The sequence below is a fragment of the Nuphar pumila genome, chromosome 10 (assembly GCF_984573655.1).
Source record: "Nuphar pumila chromosome 10, dmNupPumi1.hap1.1, whole genome shotgun sequence".
Lineage (NCBI taxonomy): Eukaryota > Viridiplantae > Streptophyta > Magnoliopsida > Nymphaeales > Nymphaeaceae > Nuphar > Nuphar pumila.
In genome coordinates this window covers 105996605-106019094 of record NC_143258.1, presented here as the reverse complement: position 1 = coordinate 106019094, position 22490 = coordinate 105996605, and the positions used below count along the sequence as shown (strand labels likewise).

Genomic DNA, 22490 nt, shown 5'->3' with positions numbered 1-22490 from the left:
CATGAACCATCACACTATAATGAAGCCAAAAACATTCCTCAATGGGTTGAAGCCATGAAACTAGAACTTAGTGCCCTTGAAAAAGCTAAAACTTGGGAAATAACTTCATTACCCACTGGAAAAAAGTCTATTGGATGTAGATGGGTCTTCAAAATTAAAACTAAAAGTGATGGGTCATTAGAACGTTATAAAGCTAGGTTGGTAGCCAAAGGATATGCTCAAGAGTACAGAATAAACTATGAGGAAACCTTTGCTCCCGTAGCTAGAATGACTAGTGTTAGGACTCTTATTGCGGTTGCATCCATTAAAAAATGGCCTATCTATCAATTGGATATTAAGAACGCATTTCTTAATGGCGAACTAAGTGAAGAGGTCTATATGGATCCTCCACCAGGAGTATCCATTGGTGAAAACAAAGTTCTTAAACTAAAAAAGGCACTATATGGGTTAAAACAAGCTCCAAAAGCTTGGCATGACAGATTTAGCAATGTGATGACTAGCTTAAATTTTCGTTCATGTTATACTGACACTGTGTTATTTGTGAAAAGTGCAGGGTCCTCTGTAGTTATTTTACTACTATATGTTGATGATATGATCATCACTGGAAGTGATGAGCAAGAAATCCATGATATTAAGAAAATTTTAAAAGAAAATTTTGACATGTCTGACCTTGGTTTCTTAAGATATTTTCTAGGTATTGAAGTTGCATATTCACCCTGAGGGTATATTCTCTCTCAGATGAAACTTGCTGCTGACATTTGTGCCAAGTCTAGAATTTCGGATGATAAAATGACAGAAACCCCTGAGGTTATCCATGCAAAGCTAAGGCTGGAAGATGGGACACTTCTTGAGAATCCTACTCCCTACCGTCAACTCATTGGGTCTCTGACATACTTATCCATCACTCGGCCAGACATAGCTCATGCAGTTCATTCCGTCAGTCAATTTCAACATGCACCTACAACTGTGCACATGAGTGCAGTCTTAAGGATTGTCAGATATATTAAGAACACCATAACTAAGGGAGTTTTTCTTTCCTCTTTATCATCACTTGATTTAATTGCCTATACAGATGCTGATTGGGGAGGAAATCCCAATGATAGAGTCTCAACCACTGGTTTTTGTGTTTTCTTAGGTGACTCTATGATTTCTTGGAGATGCAAGAAGCAACATAAAGTATCATTGTCCTCAACTGAAGCGGAATATCGTGCAATGGCCACTACAACCATGGAGCTTGTGTGGCTTAGGAGTCTCCTCTGTGATATGGGCATCGTCATCTCAACTCCTTCGAAGATGTGTTGTGATAACAAGAGTGCTATCTATATTGCAAGCAACCACACCTTCCATGAGCGTACTAAACATATTGAGATGGATTGCCATTATGTTTGAGATGAATACCCAAAAGGAACCATTACACTGCCCTACGTCACATCCGAGTACCAGTTGGCGGACTTCTTCACCAAAGCTCTTGCTGCTCCTCGCTTCATGTTTCTTCTCAACAAGTTTTTCGTTGTATCCCCGTAAAGCTTGAGGGAGGGTGTTAAAATATATGTAATATATATTTATATATATATATATATATTTGTCATTCACTACCCGATAAGGGGTAGTTCTGTAAACTCGCCCAATAGGGGCATTTTAGTCTTTTTTCTTTTTCTATTTTTTTCCTTTTACCTTTTTCTATTTTTTCCATTTCTTTTTGTCTTTTTTTATTTTTATTTTTGTGCATTTAATGCACAGCCATTGGGGGCCCCAACAAAGAGTCGTTGGGCCCCCAACGGTCACAATTGTGACCGTTGGGAGCCCAACGACTCCTTGTTGGGACTCCCAATGGTCCCTCTCTCTTGCTTTTCTCTAACTCTCCCTCACTCCTCTCTTGCCTATAAATAAGTGGGGTCTCCCCCTTTGTAATGTGTGGCTTCTTCAAGCCCTTTAGTGCATTTATAAGATTTTATGCTTTCTTGCCATTATTGGCTTTTGTGTATGTCCTCTTTTGGACTTGTTCTTTGATTTCTATGTGTGAATGTCCATTGTAGGACATACATTTCTTTTCCGCATATTTCATTACATGCAGCATAACATCCATCCACACATACACATGCATCATTGGTGCTATTTTGTGCTACTACTACTAGGACATCGAAATGCAGTCCACTCATCTGAAGGATGTGCATGTATATGTGTATATGTCTGTGTCACTTTTTATCATATCTTCTGCAATGCCAGAAGAAAAAAAGGCCAGACACGAATGCCATTGTACAATTGAATTTCTGTAAAGTAGTATGTGTATCTAAATGCCATTTGATGCATCAAGCATAATTTTGACCCAACACCTTAAAAAAAATGCATTCATTGCACCTATATCCACACAGTTATCCAAATCTCTAGGTCTCTCCCGGGCATTATTGATATCCAAAAATGTCTGCCAACTATAGCAAGTTTATACATGCATCTCAGAATATGTAATCCTTTTTTTCTCTTTTCACCAACATGCAGATGCAGGTTATACTTACTGATATGGTCCATTTTCAACAACGTTTTCAGCACCCACCTTCAAATCAAAAAGCAGCCAAAGATATTTAACCTGTAATGTGATAGCATTTAACATGTTAAGTTGATAAGAAATCTTATTTCATACTTCAACTATAACATATGAAATGTCCAATGAGAAACTTTAGAATCCTAGATGCCAATGCATTTTATGATATGATCCATACTGTTTCTGCCAGAAAGAAGCTTTCCATATGGTCTTCTTGCTTGTGAGATTCAACATCCATAATGTGGCAATATCCACAAGGGCATTTGGCACCATATTGCAAACTGGCAACCATATCACGCCCAGCATCAAGATAGCTGAAAACATCCAAAGTTTATAATAAGAGATAACAGGGACTTCAAAAATCTCATTTTATTACCAGACGAATGGGTAAGAAAGAGGAGCAACAAACAGGATATGTTCAAGCCAGGAACAGTAAGTAATATGCACTAGACATATGTGTAATTGCATACTTGCAAGCTAATAAAAGAGAGTACATAGTGCTGTTGGCCTTACAGTATCAACTCTGACATTTCAATTCTACTAATAATTGCATGACATCAAAGTCGATGTGAAAGTGACCAAGGCCAGTTTGAGTTATGGATTTAAAACACTAATATCCAAAATTCATAGTGGATGAGAAAACGACCTGTGAAATCATAGATTCAGATGGCAAAATTGAAAAAACACTAACATAAAAAATTTATAGTGGATGAGAAAATGACCTGTGAAATCACAGATTCAGATGGAAAATTTGAAAAAAATAATAAAATTTGATTTATAGGTGACCGGAAAACATTCAATGCAGGAAGGTAACCTGAATTTTTAAATTTGCAGCCAAGATAGGGTAACACAATGGATCAAGAAAGGAATTCTGGTAAACACTCAACTGCTGCAACCGTTGACCTCTTTCTATGGGATTATGAGTAGCTTTATAAAGGGCCTTGAGTGAATGATGAAGGATTTCAACTCATTAAATTGAACCCACCCCACTGATGATTTGCCAGCTATTTGTTTCAAGGCTTTAATTTGAGCTGTAGATTTACCACTGGCAAATGGATATAGATACATCAGCAACAGGATAAATAAAACCTCTGAGTACACCTATGTATGACCAAGGTCCAACATGGAAATTGATCCCAAAATTAACTTTGTCCATGTCAAAAAGACAATTCAAGATACCTCAACTTTTTTAAGTAAATGGATTGATTAAGTCAATATTTTTCAGGCCAATAGACAGATTCATAAATAACTGCATATGCATGCACACACACACACACACACACACACACACACACACACATATATATATATATATATATATATATATATATTAAAGATTAAAGATTAAAGTCGAACAAAATGGTCTCCTCTTAACTCCCTATGAACCAAATAAAATCTAGCCACACCAACTCTCCATAATGGTATGTTCCTAGTCCCTAAAAAAGGACATCATAAATAGACTTGCAAACTAAGAGTTACCAATGCAAACACCCAATATGCTCTAACATCCTAACCTCCACCTTCAAACATCATTCTACTAAAACACCACATCAGTTTGAACAGATGTGATGTTCTGCTAAAGCGCTAACACAGATACAAACCTCACCGCACAAACATGAGAAAAGAAAAACAAGACATAAACAAATATCTAAAGATACTGAACTTTCATTTGCTACAATGATCTTCAACTAAATGGTCTCTACTGAAAATGCTCACTGCCGGAACTAGAGATGGAAACGGTTTGGATTCGGATTAGACGCGGCCGATACCAGATTCGACTAATCTGATGCTGCCTAAATGGATTTGGATTCAGATTGGGACTCAGATGGTGAAAATCTCATACCAAATCCGCTTTTTCCCTTTTTCTGATTCAGATATCCATCTAATTTGGATATTTGTCGGATTCGATAGCAAAAAAGCAAAACCATATCCGCATCCGATTATAATCAGATATAGTTTCGGCTTACCAAATCTGACTAAACAAAGCTGGATTTGGTTGGATATCAGATAAAATCTGATCCATTGATATCCCTACTTGGAACCATTTAAAACATTGTCTTATAAAGGTGTGTAAGACTTCCATATCAGAACTCTTTCTTTCTTTCAAAAAAAAATAAGCTAATAGTCAAAATGATCATCAATCACACTATCTTCTATTCAGTATTCATTCAAGTTACCAACATAAATCAGCAGAAATACAAAGATGCACCCACTGATAAAAGAAACATTATAACAGAGAACATTACATAAATTACTCACATGGGATCTCTTGTAGCTTTGAATAGCCAATATGTGCTCTCCATTAACTCTGGACGCAATGGGTAACTCCTTTGACCATGCTGGTAATACACTAATAAGGATGATTTTAAACTGAGATGAACTCTTTGGAATACCAAGATAAAAGCAATGAGTGATTGTAATCTCACAAAAGATTGCTTGAACACTCACAGGAATGATGTGAAACAGACATGAGTTACCTGAACGCTAAATGTAGCAAGATTAAATCCTTCTGGTGTGAAACCGTACTTCTTCCAGACACTAAAGAAGGCCTTGTGTGTGCGAACAGCAGGCTCAATGTCCCCAGCTAAAACCTTCACATCATGACAGCAATCAATATGACAAAAAAAGAAGGCATCAAAAATCAGTTTCCATTTAACAAATACAGCACCTGCAGTCCAGGCCAGAATGATTGCAGGCTATTAAATAAAGGCCACACTACAGCAGCGGAGTTCATATTTACTTCCACGTACCTACATGCACAAAATGCCACTCCATTCTAAGCAAAAGCTCTTGGAAATTATCCAAATAAAAGCACAGTCACACATGTCTTACCACGGATCATTGTAAAGGTATTGCATCACAGCCTTATAAGCTTCCTGGAATATGTATAGATATTCTTCATCGCCAAATAACAAATATGCCTACAGCACAATGGGTAGCCTTTAAGCACAAGAAATAATGCATTTGAAGAGGTCCCCATAAACATAGAGGCCGTATGGAAAAAATCTAATTGTTCCATCAAGGTTCACAAATAAGGAAATTGTCCACATTCAATATGCAATTGCCAACATATTTCCAAAGATTTACCATTTCCAAAGATTTACCAATCTATTTACTTGATGAAACATGATCGTGCTAACACGATGTTTTGAACAAAAAAGTATTCTACCTCACCCTTAAAGAGCAGCTTTGAAAGTCAAACACCAACTTTTGAAATGTGAACAGCCAGCAGTAAATGAATTCCCTCCTTGAATATTACCAAGCATTTCCTCCATAATAGCAATTTCAGGATTAAGGTGAAGGAAATATGTTTAGCTCCAGCCAACAAGAATCTGCCCTTGTAATCTAAAACTAAGGAAAACCACCTTACAGCTAAACTAAAAGTGTCTTTATAAAGGCATTTTACAACCAAAAGTGTCTTAAGAAATTAAAAAAATTCTCTTCGGTTAGGAAGAACCCACTACAATAAAAAATTTATAAAGCCACCTTACAACCAAAATGCACTCACACATGCCCACGTGCAGATGCACACACACACACAGGAGGAATTGGTATGTCCTGAAACTTTATCCTCTTAACCGTCCTTACCACTTCAAAAGGCATACTTACAAGTGTTTTCTTAATCTGAATCCATAGATGTGTTTATTGTTGTTGATTTACTAAAAAACATGCTTTAGAAATTACATTGAGCAAAGGCAAAGTTTTGGTACAATATGTGTAACACTCGTGATTTTTAAAAAATATATATAGTTTTGGATCCAGGTTGGATCCGACCGGATCCACACAGCCCCCCCCCCCTCGCCCGACTCTTCCCCTGCGAGACCCGGAGCCCCCTCTCGCCGGTGTACGACCCCTCGTCGGGATCCCCGCATGCTCCCCCTGCGCCCTTGCTCTCCCTCCTTAACGCCCGAGCTCCCTCCCCCTACGCTCACCTCTCTTCTTCCCCCTCTCGCTCGCCGGAGGTGCCACTGCCCAGGTGCGCACCTCCTCCTGCCTCTCTATTAGCCCAGCAGAGGAGGGGCGTCACCCCTCCCTGCTCTCTCTCTCTCTTTCCCCTTTTTCAGCAAGGGAGGGGCGTCGCCCCTCCCTGCTCTCTCTCTTTTCCCTTTTTCAGCAGGAGAGGGGTGTCGCCCCTCCCTGCTCTCTCTCTCTCTTTCCCTGTTAGCTCAGGAGAGGAAGGGTGCCGCCCCTCCCTCTTCCACCTTTTTTCAGCAGAGGAGGGGCGTCGCCCCTCCCCGCTCTCTCTCTCTTCTCCCTGTTAACCTAGGAGAGGAGAGGCACCACCCCTCCCTACTCCCTCTCTTTTTTTGACAGGCGCAGGAGGGCAGCGCCCTCCTGCCCTCTCCCTCCTTTTTATCGGTGCAAGAGGGTGCTGCCCCTCCTGCCCTCTCTCTCTCTTTTGACGATAGCAGGAGGGCAGCGCCCTCCTGCCCTCTCTCTTCTTTTTAGGGCAGTAGGAGGGCAGCGCCCTCCTGTCCACTTTTTTTTTTACTGCAACAGCAGGAGGGCAGCGCCCTCCTGCCCTATATCTTGGATGTGGCCTGCCCAGCCATGCTGGGTAGGCTCGACCGAGTTGAGTCCGGCTAGCACCGAGCTCAGCTCGGTTCACCCTTGGCATGAGCCCGGCTCAGCCTGGGCGGCTCGAACCAGCTTCGGGTTCGACCCCCGAGACGCAAGCATTGCTTATTTTCATGATTTAAAAAAATTTATTATTTCTTTCGCAGCCCGATAAAATACATTTTAGCGCACCCCATCGGCGCAATGGACGCAACACGCGCACCAAGGCACGAGCCCTTAAAAAACTACGCTCGGAATCATCCGTGAGTCCAACAATCTCCGAGGTAGGGAAAAGTTGCATACAAGAACAATGGCAGAACACTTCTAACATATATGTATACGTATATACATATATATATATGTATATATATATGTATGCTTTTAACTCAAGGACGCAGTTTTGCGTATTCTTGTCCATTTAAATTTATGTCATTTACTTTGTCATCACGTTGTAACGTAAACAGGCTACTACTTACGCAAATTTATTTAGCCAATGTACGATTGCATACATCATGCATTGCTTACGTAGTTTATTTAGTTTGATGTGTGGTTTCGCACATCGAGTCTTATTTTATGTCATTTACTTTGTCAATGTGCTATTACGTGCACAGGCTACTGCTTACGCAATTTATTTGGCTGATGTACGATTTCGTACGTCATGCACTGCTTACGCAATTTATTTAACCGATGTACGGTTGCGTACATCGTGGATCACTTACGCAATTTATTTAGCTCGATGTGTAGTTTCGCACATCGAGTCTTGCTTTATGTCATTTACATTGTTGTCGTGCTATAATGTGCACAGGCTTATGCTTTGATATATATCTATCATATATACATATATATGACTTTATAAGGTACGCAATTTTACGTACTCCTGCCTACCTTGCATTTAAAGACGCAGAATTGCGCATGCTCGTCAAGTCCTTAAAGAAAAAGAAAATTTTATGCGAAATTCCAATGTTTGTAATATTCGTTGTTTCGAAAAGCAAAAACGAATATCTAGTCGCAACCAAGTCTTCACCTCAACCCTACGTAGCCCTAAGAGGTACGTATGGTCTTTTGTTTTGATATCCAAAAATGACTCGATATCCCTGACCTAGAGCACGGGACGTTGAGATTTTTTAAACAAAGTCGAGATTTGTTTCTGAGAAACCGATACCCCTTTCATCGTAGTGGTACTATCAGACTTGCGTGGTATGTTAGTACTATGATGATTGGATGAGAGGTTTATGGTAACCTCGTAGCGTGCAAATGCACAATGATGAAAAGAAAATCGTATAAATGGTAATTATCGCCTTCACAGGCAAGATGCTCGAGATAGTTTGAAAGACCAGAGTATATAGAATGAGTTGTCAGTTAAAATAAAACCTAATATACTCATTCGTCTCTTTGGTTTCGTCAAGAAAGAAGATGGGATGGTACAAAAACTCTGATGGACAGGTTGTTAACATCTACGCTCCTCGAGTAGCAATTGAACTCGGTGTCCTCGGTCATCGGAGTTAGGGGACTGGGCTACCAAAAATTATCCTAGGTGGTAGGTCCCAATGACTTATGCAGAAGTATGGATGTATCCCCTTGAACGAGTGGCCTCTGGAGAATTCCCTCTCGGTCATTGGCCGTCCCCTTAGGAGCGGACTCAGCTAGTTGTTCGGGGTATCAAAATACATAAAATAACAAACCCCCGGGCAGCCTCAGTTGTTTTTACATTTCTCTTTTGCATACCCTTAGGACAGTTAATATTGAAACAAAGTTATCATGCTCATTTTGCTTATTCTAAACCGCACATCACGAAAGGAACAACGTATATGTTAGTCTTGTTCTGAATTGTTATATTTATGCACATACCAAATTTTTATCAATCTAACATGTTTCATGGGTACAGGTGATGATTAGGTCGAAATGACAAGTGATGGCACGATGACGTGATAATATCAAGATGAGATTCTTTTCTTGATGTTTTGCTCCTGAGGACATTTTTGTAATTTGGTATAAGGGTTTCTTTGAAATTTCTCTTTTTGTATAAACTTTAAAAACTTCGTTTGAATCTATTTGGTTTCAATGAATGTACGGAGTTACAAATCTGAGGTGTAAAGGAAGGTTCACCTATAATGCGCCCAAGGTCCAATGACTTAGCATTTCAAACATCAGTTTCTGCTGAACTGCTATTTTAAACTCTGAAAAATGAATGATTACAAAACTTTCAAAGTTTTCCTAAAAAGTTGCAAGTCTGGGATTTGGGGGGCATTATAATATGGACCGTTGATTTTTAATTTTAATTTGTGTTTTCTACTAAATAAGATATGAAAAGTACATTTTCAGGTTCAGATTAAGCAAACACATGCACTTGTGTTTTTGGAAATTGGAACTGGTTGGGATGATTACGAGGATAAACTGGTTACAACCTACCAATTCCTCTGAATCGAGAGAGAGAGAGAAAGAGAGGTTCCATTTGAAGTTGTTTAGTCAGATTAAAATCTTGGAATTTTAGGTAGAAAATTGTTTTTGTTCCTTTGAAAATAGAGCAACTTTTTGAATAGCTTGTGAATGTAACCCGTATAGTAGATCTGAAAGGATATACTGGACCATGAAATTTTGGAAGGTGAAGTAAGAACTAAGTGTAACATGCTTAAAAGAGGTTAATATTTTTTTCTTTTCTAATCAAGACTTCCAATTCAACAGTGGCTCTATTTAGAGCCAGAATGTAAAAAGCACCTGAAAAGCATTACTGAAGGCCTGTGCATATACATGTAATTAAAGGGTCTGTACCTTCATATCCATGATCAAAGATGGACAAATGACCAAATATGCATTTCCGAAAAATATATCCACATTAACTTATTCCATTTGTAATCTACATATTCATTAATGTTTAGTAATATAAGATCATTCTGTATTTTTTACCCAAAAAATAAAAGCAAAAAGACAAATGGATCTCTTATTACACCCTACATGTCAAGGTTATATCTAACTGTTAAACAAATTGTGGTCTACATTCTTCTGAGTTTCAACATGGTCTAAATTCCATACAGTTTTAGAGAGATACTACTTGACATGTCCTTAATTCCATTAATGTATTTGCATGTGCATGAAATGAAAGAAATGTTTTGTGATGTACCTTCAATAAATACTCATAAAAAGAATCAATGCTTGTACCAATCCCAGCATCCTGCAAAAGCAGACAATATCTCTTAACTATAAAGAATCTAACACAATTTTTTATGCAGTCATAGATATGAAAAACCACAATGACTGCAATTGGCCATCATGATGGCCATTTGTGTGCAATTATATGTGCACAGCAGCACGCGTGATGTGCCTCTATTAATAACTTGCACCATGAAGATATAGGTGAACTGCTTTCAAATGAAGAGCATTCCAATGGGTAATGGTCACAACAGTAGCCTTTTAGTAATCCCTTTTGTGCAATGTCAAAAGGGCCCTCATGTGGTGGGATTGCTCAGATTGTTACACTTGCAAGCAGATGGTTCAAAAGTGATCCCAAAAGAACCTCTATCACCAAGTGGTGCAAATTTCTCTTTTTATAGAATCGCTCCAATGATTACATTGTTGTTATTGAACCTTTTAATTATGGTACAGTATTGTCAGATCTGAACACAAAGCAACTTCCTCCCAATCAAGTCACTCTTCATTTCATCGTTGGAGTAAGAACTCTTTCAAAAGCGAGCAAGGGGAAGGAAGAGGTTGAAATAGTTGAGGGTAATGAGGGAAAAGTAAACCAAGGTGCTTGAGTGAGTCACTCAACCAAAATCACCCATTTGAACATTCGTAAAAATTGGTCATTCTTCTTTCTGATCGAGTAGTTAGTTCCTCAGCTCTGGGAGAAAATTCTATGCTGTTTGGGGAAAGAGTCAAGGGATAAAAACATATCAGACCAGCAGATCTGGTGGTCAACAAGCATTTGGACTTGGTAAAGGTTGTCATAGCACCTTTAGTAGGACAGAGGGTTCATGACGATGCCTGCTGGCCAAGATCAACACAATGCATGGAGGCAGTGAATGGTAATTACAATACAGCAAGAGAAATATAACTGTATCAACTTGTGCAAATAAATGTCAAGCTCAACTGTGTGTTGCTAAATATTCAGATCTTACAAATTGTTAGGAAGCCAGTTTCCTAGAGAAAGCGACAAGAAATATGTTGGTGCTTGCTTGAGTTGAGAAACAAATTACCAACATTTAGCAGATATAATGATCTGGAACCTAGACAATTGTTTATTTATGACAAGAAAAGAGGCATATACATCTCAATGATGCAGATCAGCATGATAGGACAAGACATTACATGAACACAGTCCTTAAAAGGGCAAAGTTTGCAGACCCGCTAAGTCTCTTGTGAGCATCAAATAGGTAATAGAGGGATTCTTATTGGTGTGTAATCATTATCTCAATGCATATCCTGAAAAGGTTGACAAAAATAATGAATTTTTTTAGGAGAGAAAAAAAAATTGCTGCAATAGTGATTCACTTACTCATGAAATTCTTACATCTAGTTTGTGAATATGCTTTTATTGGAATTGAACTGTAGCTAAGCATATAAATGCATAGATCACAGTGTAATTCTTTAACTGATAGTGATTATTCTTCTCAAGGCACAAGATCTCAAACATTATTTGTAAATTGTAATCTTATAGATAATCACCAAAAAAAATGTAATTTCTTGATAGATATTATTTTATAAATCATATGCATCATACTGTTAACTCCGCCTGTATATAACTGTTTAGTTATACACTGCCGGTCCCAAGCCCGGATAAAGGAGGAGGGTTGCGGTAGGCCTGTGACAGCAAGCATAAAAACTTAGTCATACCCTATGAATATGAACCAATATGAGAATTTCGTTGGGGCGTTCCCTACTGAGCGACGCGCTGTACTCTATAGGCCTGGAGGCAGTGATAAATGGGCAAGGGTTGCTAGGTCGTCGCCCGGAAGCGACGCGTCACACCGGCGCCCGGGTGTGGTGTCAAATAGGCAAGGGTTCCCTCACTTTGTTGGACGGGTGGGGGTAAAGAAGTTAGTCCAAGACCATAAAATTAGGTTAGCCATTAGGAACATAGGATCTTTAACTGGTAAGTTGGTAGAGTTAGTAGATGCTATGTGTAGGAGAAAGATTGATTTTTTATGTCTACAAGAGACCAAATGGGTACGTGAGAAAGCAAAAGTGATAGAACCTTGGGGATATAAGATTTGGTATACTGGAATAAATAGGAATAGGAATGGAGTAGGGATTGTTATGAGTCGTGAGTTTATAGATAATGTAGTTGAGGTCCGTAGGAAGGGTGATAGGATTTTACTTATTAAATTAGTATTAGGTTCGGATATTATTAATATTATTAGTGTTTATGCACCTCAAGTAGGTTTAGATGATTATATTAAACGTCAATTTTGGGAAGATTTAGATGGAGTAGTATAAGGGATATCTTATGAAGAAAGGCTTTTCATCGGCGGTGACCTTAATAGGCATGTAGGCATTAGTAGGGATGGATTTGAGAGTATACATGGAGGCTATGGCATAGAAGAAAGAAACGAAAGTGGAGAAAGGATTTTAGATTTTGGTTTGTCTTATGATATGATCTTAGCAAACACTTGGTTTAGGAAGAGGGAGTCTCACCTAGTAACATTTAAAAGTGGGGTTAATACGAGTCAGATAGATTTTTTCTTACTTAGAAAGAGAGATAGGGGTTGTTGCATCGATTGTAAGGTTATACCGGGAGAAAGTGTAGCTACACAACATAGAGTCTTAATTTTAGATCTTAGAATTAGACAATGCCGCAAAAGGGATAGACATAGGATAGATCCTAGAATTAAGTGGTGGGCACCTATGTCACAGGGATTCGGCTAGGAGGGTACCGCACCCGCGTCGACGTGACTCGACGCGGGTGCGGGTGCCGCACCGGGTGCGGTCAACCCGATCCTGGGTGCGTTGACCGCACCCAGGATCATTAAGGTCCATTTTAAAAAAAAAAAAATTGCCCAAATGGGCTTACGAAATTTTTTAAAAAAAAAATTATGCAGCTGACAGGATCATTAAGGTCCATTAATGTTGTACAGCAGCTGACAGCTGCTGACAGTAGCTGTCTGTCGGCAGCTGTGCTGACAGCAGCTGTGCTGTCAGCTGCTGACAGCTGAAAAAAAAAAAAAAAAACCCGCCTATTCCCCTGACCCCCTTTATTTATTTATATATATATATATATATATATATATATATATATATATATATATATTACATTTTTGCCCCTGCCGCACCCCCGCACCCGGGTTTTTTGGAAGTGCCGAATCCCCGCACCCGCGCCCGCACCCATGTGACATAGGTGGGCACTGAAAGAAACTAAACAAGGAGTGTTTGTAGAGCAGGTAGTTAAGGAAGTTGATTGGTGTCTCGAGGAGGATTCAGAATCAATGTGGAATAAGATAGCGGGTGGCATGAGAAAGGTGGCTAAGGAAGTATTGGGTGAGTCTAAAGGCGGTGCACCGCTAGGTAAGGATACATCGTGGTGGAACGAGGATGTCAAATTAGCTATTAAGGTTAAAAGAGAGTGTTATAGAAATCTAAGTAAGAGTCGTGATAATGATAATTTGGAGAAGTATATGATAGCAAAGAAGGAAGCTAAAAAAGTAGTTCGGAACGCGAGGGATAAGGTATATAAGGAGGTTTATGACAAGTTGGATATCAAAGAGGGCGAGAAGGATATTTATAGGCTTGCAAAGATGAGAGATAGGAAATCGAGGGATCTGGGTATGGTTAGATGTATCAAAGATGAAACGCAAAGGGTTTTAGTCAAAGATGAAGAGATTAAGGAGAGATGGAAAGATTATTTTGATAAGCTATTTAATGAAAGTCATGCTCAAGATCTTGGAGACTTCTCCATTCCTTTTCATGAGATGAATCGTGACTTCATGCGCAAGATTCAAAAGAAAGAAATTGCAGAGGCTTTGAAGAAAATGAAATCTAGAAGGGCAGTTGGCCCAGATGGTATACCTATCGAGGCTTGGAAATGCTTGGGAGAGAAAGGTTTAGAATGGTTGATAAATCTTTTTAACAAGATTTGGCGGACAAATAAGATGCCTAATGAGTGGAGGAAGAGTACTTTGGTGCCTCTATATAAGAATAAGGGTGATATACAAGATTGCACAAACTATCGTGGTATAAAACTCATGAGTCATACTATGAAACTTTGGGAGAGGGTGATTGAGTCTAGGTTGAGGAAGGTTGTCATGATATCGGAGAATCAATTTGGTTTTATGCCTGGAAGATCAACTATGGAAGCTATACATCTTCTTAGACAACTTATTGAGAGAAATAGAGAGAGGAACAAAGATTTGCATATGGTTTTTATTGATTTGGAGAAGGCATACGATAGAGTACCTAAGGACGTTCTCTGGTGGACAATGATGAAGAAAGGTGTTTCTCTCAAGTACATTAGTATAATTAAGGATATGTATGAAGGAGTAGTAACCAATGTCCGCACTTGTGAAGGGGTGACAACCAATTTTCCTATAACGGTTGGGTTACATCAAGGATCTGTTTTAAGCCCTTTCCTATTTGCTATAGTAATGGATGAGCTTACGAGATCAATTCAAGAAAATGTGTCGTGGTGTATGTTGTTTGCTGATGATATTGTTTTGATTGATGAGTCTAGAGCTGGGGTTAATGCTAAGTTAGAATTATGGAGACAGACATTGGAAGCAAGAGGTTTTAAGTTGAGTAAGAGTAAGACAGAATACATGGAATGTCGGTTTAGTAAGCAACGAAGTGGTGATGGGAGTTTAGTGAAGCTTGGTGAGCAAGAAATATCGGTGGATGATTGTTTCAAATATTTGGGATCTATTATTCAAAAGTATGGAGAAATTGATAGAGATGTAAATCATACGATAAAGGTTGGGTGGATGAAATGGAAAAGTGCAACTGGAGTGTTGTGCGATCGTAGAATGCCATTGCGGTTGAAGGAAAAGTTTTATAGGACGACTGTTAGGCCCGCTTTACTATATGGTACGGAATGTTGGGCTGCCAAGAAACATCATATTCAAAAAATGAGTGTAGTTGAGATGGGTATGCTAAGATGGATGTGTGGAAATACAATAAAAGATAAGATTCGGAACGAGGAGATACGTAAGAAGGTAGGTGTTGCACCCATTGAAAATAAGATGAGAGAGAATCGTTTACGGTGGTTTGGACATATTCGGCGAAGGCCTAATGATGTTCCAGTTAGAAGGATGGAGAAATAGGAAAATATATTAGTTAAAAGAGGTCGGGGTAGGCCTAGGAAGACATGGATGGAGGTGATAGGAAAGGATATGAATGTTTTGAACCTCACCGAGGACATGGCATTGGATAGAAATGATTGGAGGAGAAGGATTCATGTGGAAGACCCAGAATGATTTTCTTTTTTGGTTCATATCGCCGACCCCAAGTTTTGGGATGAAGGCGTAGTTGTTGTTGTTGTTGTTGTATTTCTTCATGTGTTGTTTCTGTAAAACACCATTCAGTTTGTTGCAAATTCTTGTTATAGTTCTAGCTATTTTCAGTGGGGCCTTTATCATAATTCTTTCAATATATTCATAGAAAGACATTATAGAGTTACACATTTCATATGCCTTTTTAATGTAGGTGAGATATCTATTGAGAACCGTGGAGTATAACTGTATCTATATTTCATGTATTCACATGGCACATAGCCATGCATAATATGATAAATGTAAGAACGCACAGCAGATTTGATTCCAGATCTCCTATGCTCTTGAGAAAGAGAAGAGGATGCAAAGGGGGGCCGAAACTCACGATTCCCAATGTGGGAAGTCATGGGGTATAGCTGTATATATTACTAAACAGTTACATAATTTTCAGTTACGAAACTACCCTTGCATTAATGACGTACAATAAAATACAAAACTGGGGTAATAATGGAACAAAAAAAATCGTTACAAACAGTTTTAAATACTCAAATCCAATGACCCGATCCATATCCAATCATGTCTCAATAGCCTCCATCAAGTTGTACATGGTTTTTGTTGAGAATAGGTGGTTTTAAGTAGAGTTATCTTTCATTAAGGTGCTTTTTGTAATTTAGTTCTTTATAATGGGGCTGTATTGTAATTAGGTCTTTAAGCCTCTCTCTATTTAACATAGAGAGAGGCCCTAATCGTATTATGAGTTCTGAGGTTTTCTTTGCAGCCGTCTCTCTCTCTTCTCTCTCTTTCTCTCTTCTCTCTCTCTCTTCTCTATTTCTAGGGTCCAGGCCATCGTCTACATGGTATCAGAGTTGTACCGACCGTGGGAGCGTGATCGAGCGTGATCGTGGGAGCGTGATCGAGTCTGATCAAGGCTCGATCGATCGTGGAGGCCACCAGATCTGTCAAGAGATCTAATGAGTAAAAAGAAAAATACCTAATCAGGTCAGCGATGACATTTTTTTTTTTGGATCTGTTGACAGATCTGATCACGCAGTTGGTCGTGGATGCTTGCTGTGAGTTCGCAGCTTCTTGTCGTGGATGCTTGCTGTGAGTTCGCAGCTTCTTGTTTTATCATTTCATGACTGCCTACTGTCTCGGTTTCGTGGCTACCTGTTGGAAGTTGATTGCTGTTGGTATAGTATACACTGAACATGTGAGATATTGCTATAGTTGCTGTTGGGAGTCTGATTACTGTTGGTGATTTTACATATGGTTGGGGGCCTGTTTTGTGTATCTTGATATCGTGGTTGTGTGGAGTTTGATTGGTGCTGGTACTCTTTGCACTGAAAATGTTTTGTGTATCTTGATATCGTGGTTGTGTGGAGTTTGATTGGCGATATCGTGGCTGTGTGGAGTTTGATTGGTGCTGGAAAAAATGTCATCGCTGACCTGATTAGGTATTTTTCTTTTTACTCATTAGATCTGTTGACAGATCTGGTGGCCTCCACGATCGATCGAGCCTTGATCAGACTCGATCACGCTCCCACGATCACGCTCGATCACGATCCCACGGTCGGTACAGCTCTGATACCATGTAGACGATGGCCTGGACCCTAGAAATAGAGAAGAGAGAGAGAGAGAGAAGAGAGAAAGAGAGAGAGACGGCTGCAAAGAAAACCTCAGAACTCATAATACGATTAGGGCCTCTCTCTATGTTAAATAGAGAGAGGCTTAAAGACCTAATTACAATACAGCCCCATTATAAAGAACTAAATTACAAAAAGCACCTTAATGAAAGATAACTCTACTTAAAACCACCTATTCTCAACACTCCCCCTCAAGCTGGAGCATAGATATCGATCATGCTCAGCTTGTCACAACATTTTGAAAAATTTGGTCTGGCAAGAGGTTTTGTGAACATATCTGCAACTTGGTCTTCCGACTTTAGATATTGGGTAGTGATATGACCCGCTTGAACCATACACGACAATGTACTTTATATCCCATGTCTCGTTTTGTCTCTGAAGCCAGAATTGGAAATCAGATGAAATCTTTTATTTCAGCTTTATCTGCTGAAGTTATTCCTCGGAACTATCAGCAGGCCGAGATTCATACTCACTGGAAGAGGGCTATGAAAGAAGAAATGGATGCCTTAATATCTCAGCATACTTGGGACCTAGTTGATTCCCCTGCAGATGCTGACATTGTTGGATGCAAATGGGTATATACGATAAAGTACAAATCTGATGGTTCCATTGAACGGTACAAGGCCAGATTAGTAGCCAAAGGGTATACTCAGACATATGGTATTGATTTCTTTGAAACTTTTTCTCCTGTTGCACGAATGGGTATCATTCGTCTTGTTCTCTCAGTAGTTGTGCAGCATGGTTGGAGCCTGTCTCAATTAGATGTGAAAAATGCATTTCTATATGGGGACCTATCTGAAACTGTTTACATGCAACAACCTCCAGGATTCGAGGTTGAGGGGGAGTGTCGGAAGGTGTGTAGATTGAAAAAGGCAATTTATGGCTTGAAACAAAGTCCTCGTGCATGGTTTCAGAAGTTGTTTGAAGTAATGTCAGGTTTTGGCTTTAATAGGTCAGCAGCAGATCATACACTATTCATAAAGAAAACTAGCTCTGGCATAGTTGTTATGGTGGTATATGTGGATGACATCATTCTTACAGGTGATGATGTGAAAGCTATTGAAGCCACAAAGGCTCATCTTCACAAACACTTTGTTACAAAAGACCTTGGTTCACTCAGGTATTTTCTGGGTATAGAAGTTGCCAGGAGCCGTGAAGGGATGGTTTTGTCTCAACGAAAGTATGTTCTTGACTTATTAAAGGAAACAGGAATGTTGGGAGCTAAACCAGCAAATATTCCCATAGACCATAAAGTTCAGTTGTTTGAAGAAGGGTCAAAACTGGTTGATAGCAAAAGCTATCGCTCCCTAGTTGGGAAACTACTGTATGTAACTGTGATCAGGCCAGATATTGCTTTAGCAGTGAGTAAAGTCAGTCAGTTTATGGACAAACCTACTGAGGTACACTGGAATGCAGCTATTATGATTCTCAGATATCTAAAATCTTCTCCTGGAAAGGGGTTATTGTTCAAGAAAGGTGGACCTCTGGATATAGTGGCCTATTCTGATGCTGACTATGTAGGATCTGTAGTAGATAGAAAATCTACCACAGGATTTTGTGTGTTCCTGGGAGACAACTTAATCTCTTGGAGAAGTAAGAAGCAAAATGTGGTTTCGAGGTCTAGTGCAGAATCAGAATATCGGGCTATGGCCCAAACAGCTGCTGAATTGATGTGGGTTCGTACTGTGCTTCTTGATCTCCAGGTGAAGGTTTCTTCTCCCATGACCATGATGTGCGATAACAAAGCTGCAACATATATAGCGAACAATCCTGTATTTCATGAGAGAACAAAGCACATTGAGGTTGATTGCCACTATGTAAGGGATATGGTTCAAGCGGGTCATATCACTACCCAATATCTAAAGTCGGAAGACCAAGTTGCAGATATGTTCACAAAACCTCTTGCCAAACCAAATTTTTCAAAATGTTGTGACAAGCTGAGCATGATCGATATCTATGCTCCAGCTTGAGGGGGAGTGTTGAGAATAGGTGGTTTTAAGTAGAGTTATCTTTCATTAAGGTGCTTTTTGTAATTTAGTTCTTTATAATGGGGCTGTATTGTAATTAGGTCTTTAAGCCTCTCTCTATTTAACATAGAGAGAGGCCCTAATCGTATTATGAGTTCTGAGGTTTTCTTTGCAGCCGTCTCTCTCTCTTCTCTCTCTTTCTCTCTTCTCTCTCTCTCTCTCTCTTCTCTATTTCTAGGGTCCAGGCCATCGTCTACAGTTTTCACCATAGACAACTTAGACTTCAAAAATCAAAATTTTTGCTTATTCAGCTCCCATTTTTAAAAGATCTACTGTTTGATTTTCCATTCCGACAAACTTAGCTTGAAGCTCCCTGTCTTCAATCGTACTTATAAAATGTTGGTTGATCTCTATATGTTTTGTCCTTCCATGATGAATTTGGGTTCAATGAAATTTTTATAGCACTTTAATTATCATAGAACAAAACTGATTTAGGAACCTTCTCATTTCAAATCATACAGAAAAATTCTTTATCCATGCCAACTTTGAAAGAGTAACTGCCATGGCCCAGTATTCTTCCTCAATTCTCGATCGAGCTACAACTCTTTGCTTGCAACTGAACCAAGAAATGAGGTTATTCCCAACAAAAACACTTAACCTCAAATCGACCTTCTTTCATCTGAATCTCCTGCCCAATCAACATCTGAAAATGCCATAACAGTAAGAATGTCTTCTCCTTACCTCTTATAGAACAACCCATCACCTAATGTTCCTTTCAGATAACGCAAAATCCTTTTTACATCTTCCATATGACCGGACCTTGGTTGATGCATAAACTGAGAAACTTGGTTCACAACTATATCACATCTGGCCGAGTTAATGTGAGATATTGTAACATTCCCACTATACTTTGATACTTTATGGGATCCTCATATGTCTCCATCGCTTGCACTGAGACATTGATGTATGTTAACAAGAGTTTGCAAAGGCTTACAATCATTCATACCCATTTTATGTAGATCAACTGTGTATTTATATTGGGTTAAGACCATCCCATCTTCTCTTCTATCTACTTTAACACCCAAGAAATACTTTAACGGCCCAAGGTCTTTTATCTTAAAGCATCTACTTAGCACCTCTTTGATTTCTTTGATATGCCTTTCTAAACTACCTGTGACAATAATATCATCATTCACATAGATAAGTAGAAAATTCATATAACCTTCCTTTATGAATAAATAGGGAGTGATCAAGAGGTGATCTATAAAATTCATGCTTCTAAATCCCCAAAGAAAGCTCTCAAGTCTCAAATCAAGAGCGAGAAGCCTGCTTTAATATGTATATAGCTCTTTTTAATCTGCACACACAATGACTTGATCACTTTCACTATAACTAGGCGGCTATTCCATATAAACTTTCTCCTTTAGATCTCCATAGATGTACACATTTTTCACATCAAGCTGATTCAACACCCAATCATGATAGCTAGCGATAAAATAATTCGAATGATTCCTATCTTCACCACTGGACCGAAGCTTTCTTTGTAATCCATACAATGTTCCTGTGTGAAACCCTTTGCTATTAATCATGCTTTATATCTCTCTATATTTTCATCAGGTTTATATTTAATTTTATAAACCAATTTCAATCCTACCATATTCTTGTCGGGTGACCTTTCTTCCCACGTTTGACACTCATGCAAAACTCTTTTTTCTTCATTGATCACTTCAATCCACCTTTTGTTTTGGTATGCTTCAGTATAAGAAACAAATTCCTCCTGTTTTTCAATTTGCATTACACTTGGTGTTCCACGCTGAAACTCTCATAACTGACCTATCTTTCAACATGATGTCTGAGTGTAGCTGATCTCTTTAATTATGACATATTTGGGGCTGATTCATGATGTTTGACCGTGTCATCTGCATTATCTTCATCTTCTAACGGCTACATGTCCTATGCTACCCATTGCATGTTTATCTCTTCTTGTATACACCATGTCTTCTTTGAATCATCCTTGTTTCCTTGAAAGATTATCTGTAGATGCTTGAATTTCATCATCATTCAAATCTTCAGCTTGTTGCCCTTGATTTTAAGAGGTTTCACGAGGAATAGAGAACAACTCCTCACTCAACCATAGCAAGTAATACTCTACATTCTTTTGTCTCTAATATGCACTAGAGTGATACTCAAAACAAGTTTCATCAAATATAACATTCGTAGAGATGTCAATGCATTTATTTTTGACATCATAACACCTAAACTCCTTATAATCATTAGCGTAGCTAACAAATTTACAAACATAAGCTGACTTCAAATTTATTTCTCAATGTTTTATCAACATTGGAGGAGAAGGATTCATGTGGAAGACCCAGAATGATTTTCTTTGTTGGTTCATATCGCCGACCCCAATTGTTTTGGGATGAAGGCGTAGTTGTTGTTGTTGTTGTCGTTGTATATGCATCATACTGTTAGAAGGATGGAGAAATGGGAAAATATATTAGTTAAAAGAGGTCGGGGTAGGCCTAGGAAGACATGGATGGAGATGATAGGAAAGGATATGAATGCTTTGAACCTCACCGAGGACATGGCATTGGATAGAAATGATTGGAGGAGAGGGATTCATGTGGAAGACCCAGAATGATTTTCTTTTTTGGTTCATATCGCCGACCCCAATTGTTTTGGGATGAAGGCATAGTTGTTGTTGTTGTTGTTGTATATGCATCATACTGTTCTTCAATTAGTTTACATGTGTTTTCACTGTAACCTCAGTTTTAAAAGGCATTTTACAGGCATTAAAGGAGAGGCTTAAGCCGTTCTGTTGGGAAGTGAGTGAGGCTTACACATCTTCCATAACTACACCATAGGCCCATGCCTCTTTCATGAAGCCTACTTACCTTAGGTAAATTACCTACATTACCCTTATAGGTTAGCCAAGTTTTATGCCTCAACTGACATGGAGCCATGGACCTAGCCTAGTATTTTTCATTTATTCAATGCACCCCCTGTTTCACAGATCCACACTGGATGTTGATTATGCATGCTGCATCCTTGTCTCTTCAAATGCCCCATAGCAGACACTTAACCATTTCATATCATGCACCTCTATCAGCTTTCACATGGAAAATAGCACCCTTTCACAGGGTAAAGATTCCAAGAGAAGAAACAAAACTCAGATGTTAATGGTTACACATTGATGTAACATTAGCTGGACATGGAACAAGATAACAATTTCACAATATGAATAAAGATTTAATTTTCCTTTCAAAATTAGCTGCATTTATAATGAAGAATACTGCTACTTCCATCTATATACAATGTAGTCAAAAGCCCTGACTAGGCACCGACTAGTCCGCCTAGTCGGTCTATGCTA

At 38.9% G+C, this 22490-nt stretch overlaps 1 protein-coding gene across 2 annotated transcripts in view; it reads right to left on the bottom strand.

The window, feature by feature from the left end:
* The window catches only part of LOC149827779 (Glycosyl hydrolase family 47 protein), a 49786-nt gene that overhangs the window by 5733 nt on the left and 21563 nt on the right, over nucleotides 1-22490 (bottom strand). For both annotated transcript variants that reach the window (XM_090018244.1, XM_090018245.1), the window contains exons 9-15: nucleotides 10215-10265; nucleotides 5372-5460; nucleotides 5208-5289; nucleotides 5017-5130; nucleotides 4799-4878; nucleotides 2718-2853; nucleotides 2514-2584 (exon numbers count right to left, since the gene is read on the bottom strand). In XM_090018244.1, coding sequence (XP_089874370.1) covers nucleotides 2514-2584; nucleotides 2718-2853; nucleotides 4799-4878; nucleotides 5017-5130; nucleotides 5208-5289; nucleotides 5372-5460; nucleotides 10215-10265 — 623 coding nt within the window. The remainder of the gene's footprint in view (nucleotides 1-2513; nucleotides 2585-2717; nucleotides 2854-4798; nucleotides 4879-5016; nucleotides 5131-5207; nucleotides 5290-5371; nucleotides 5461-10214; nucleotides 10266-22490) is intronic.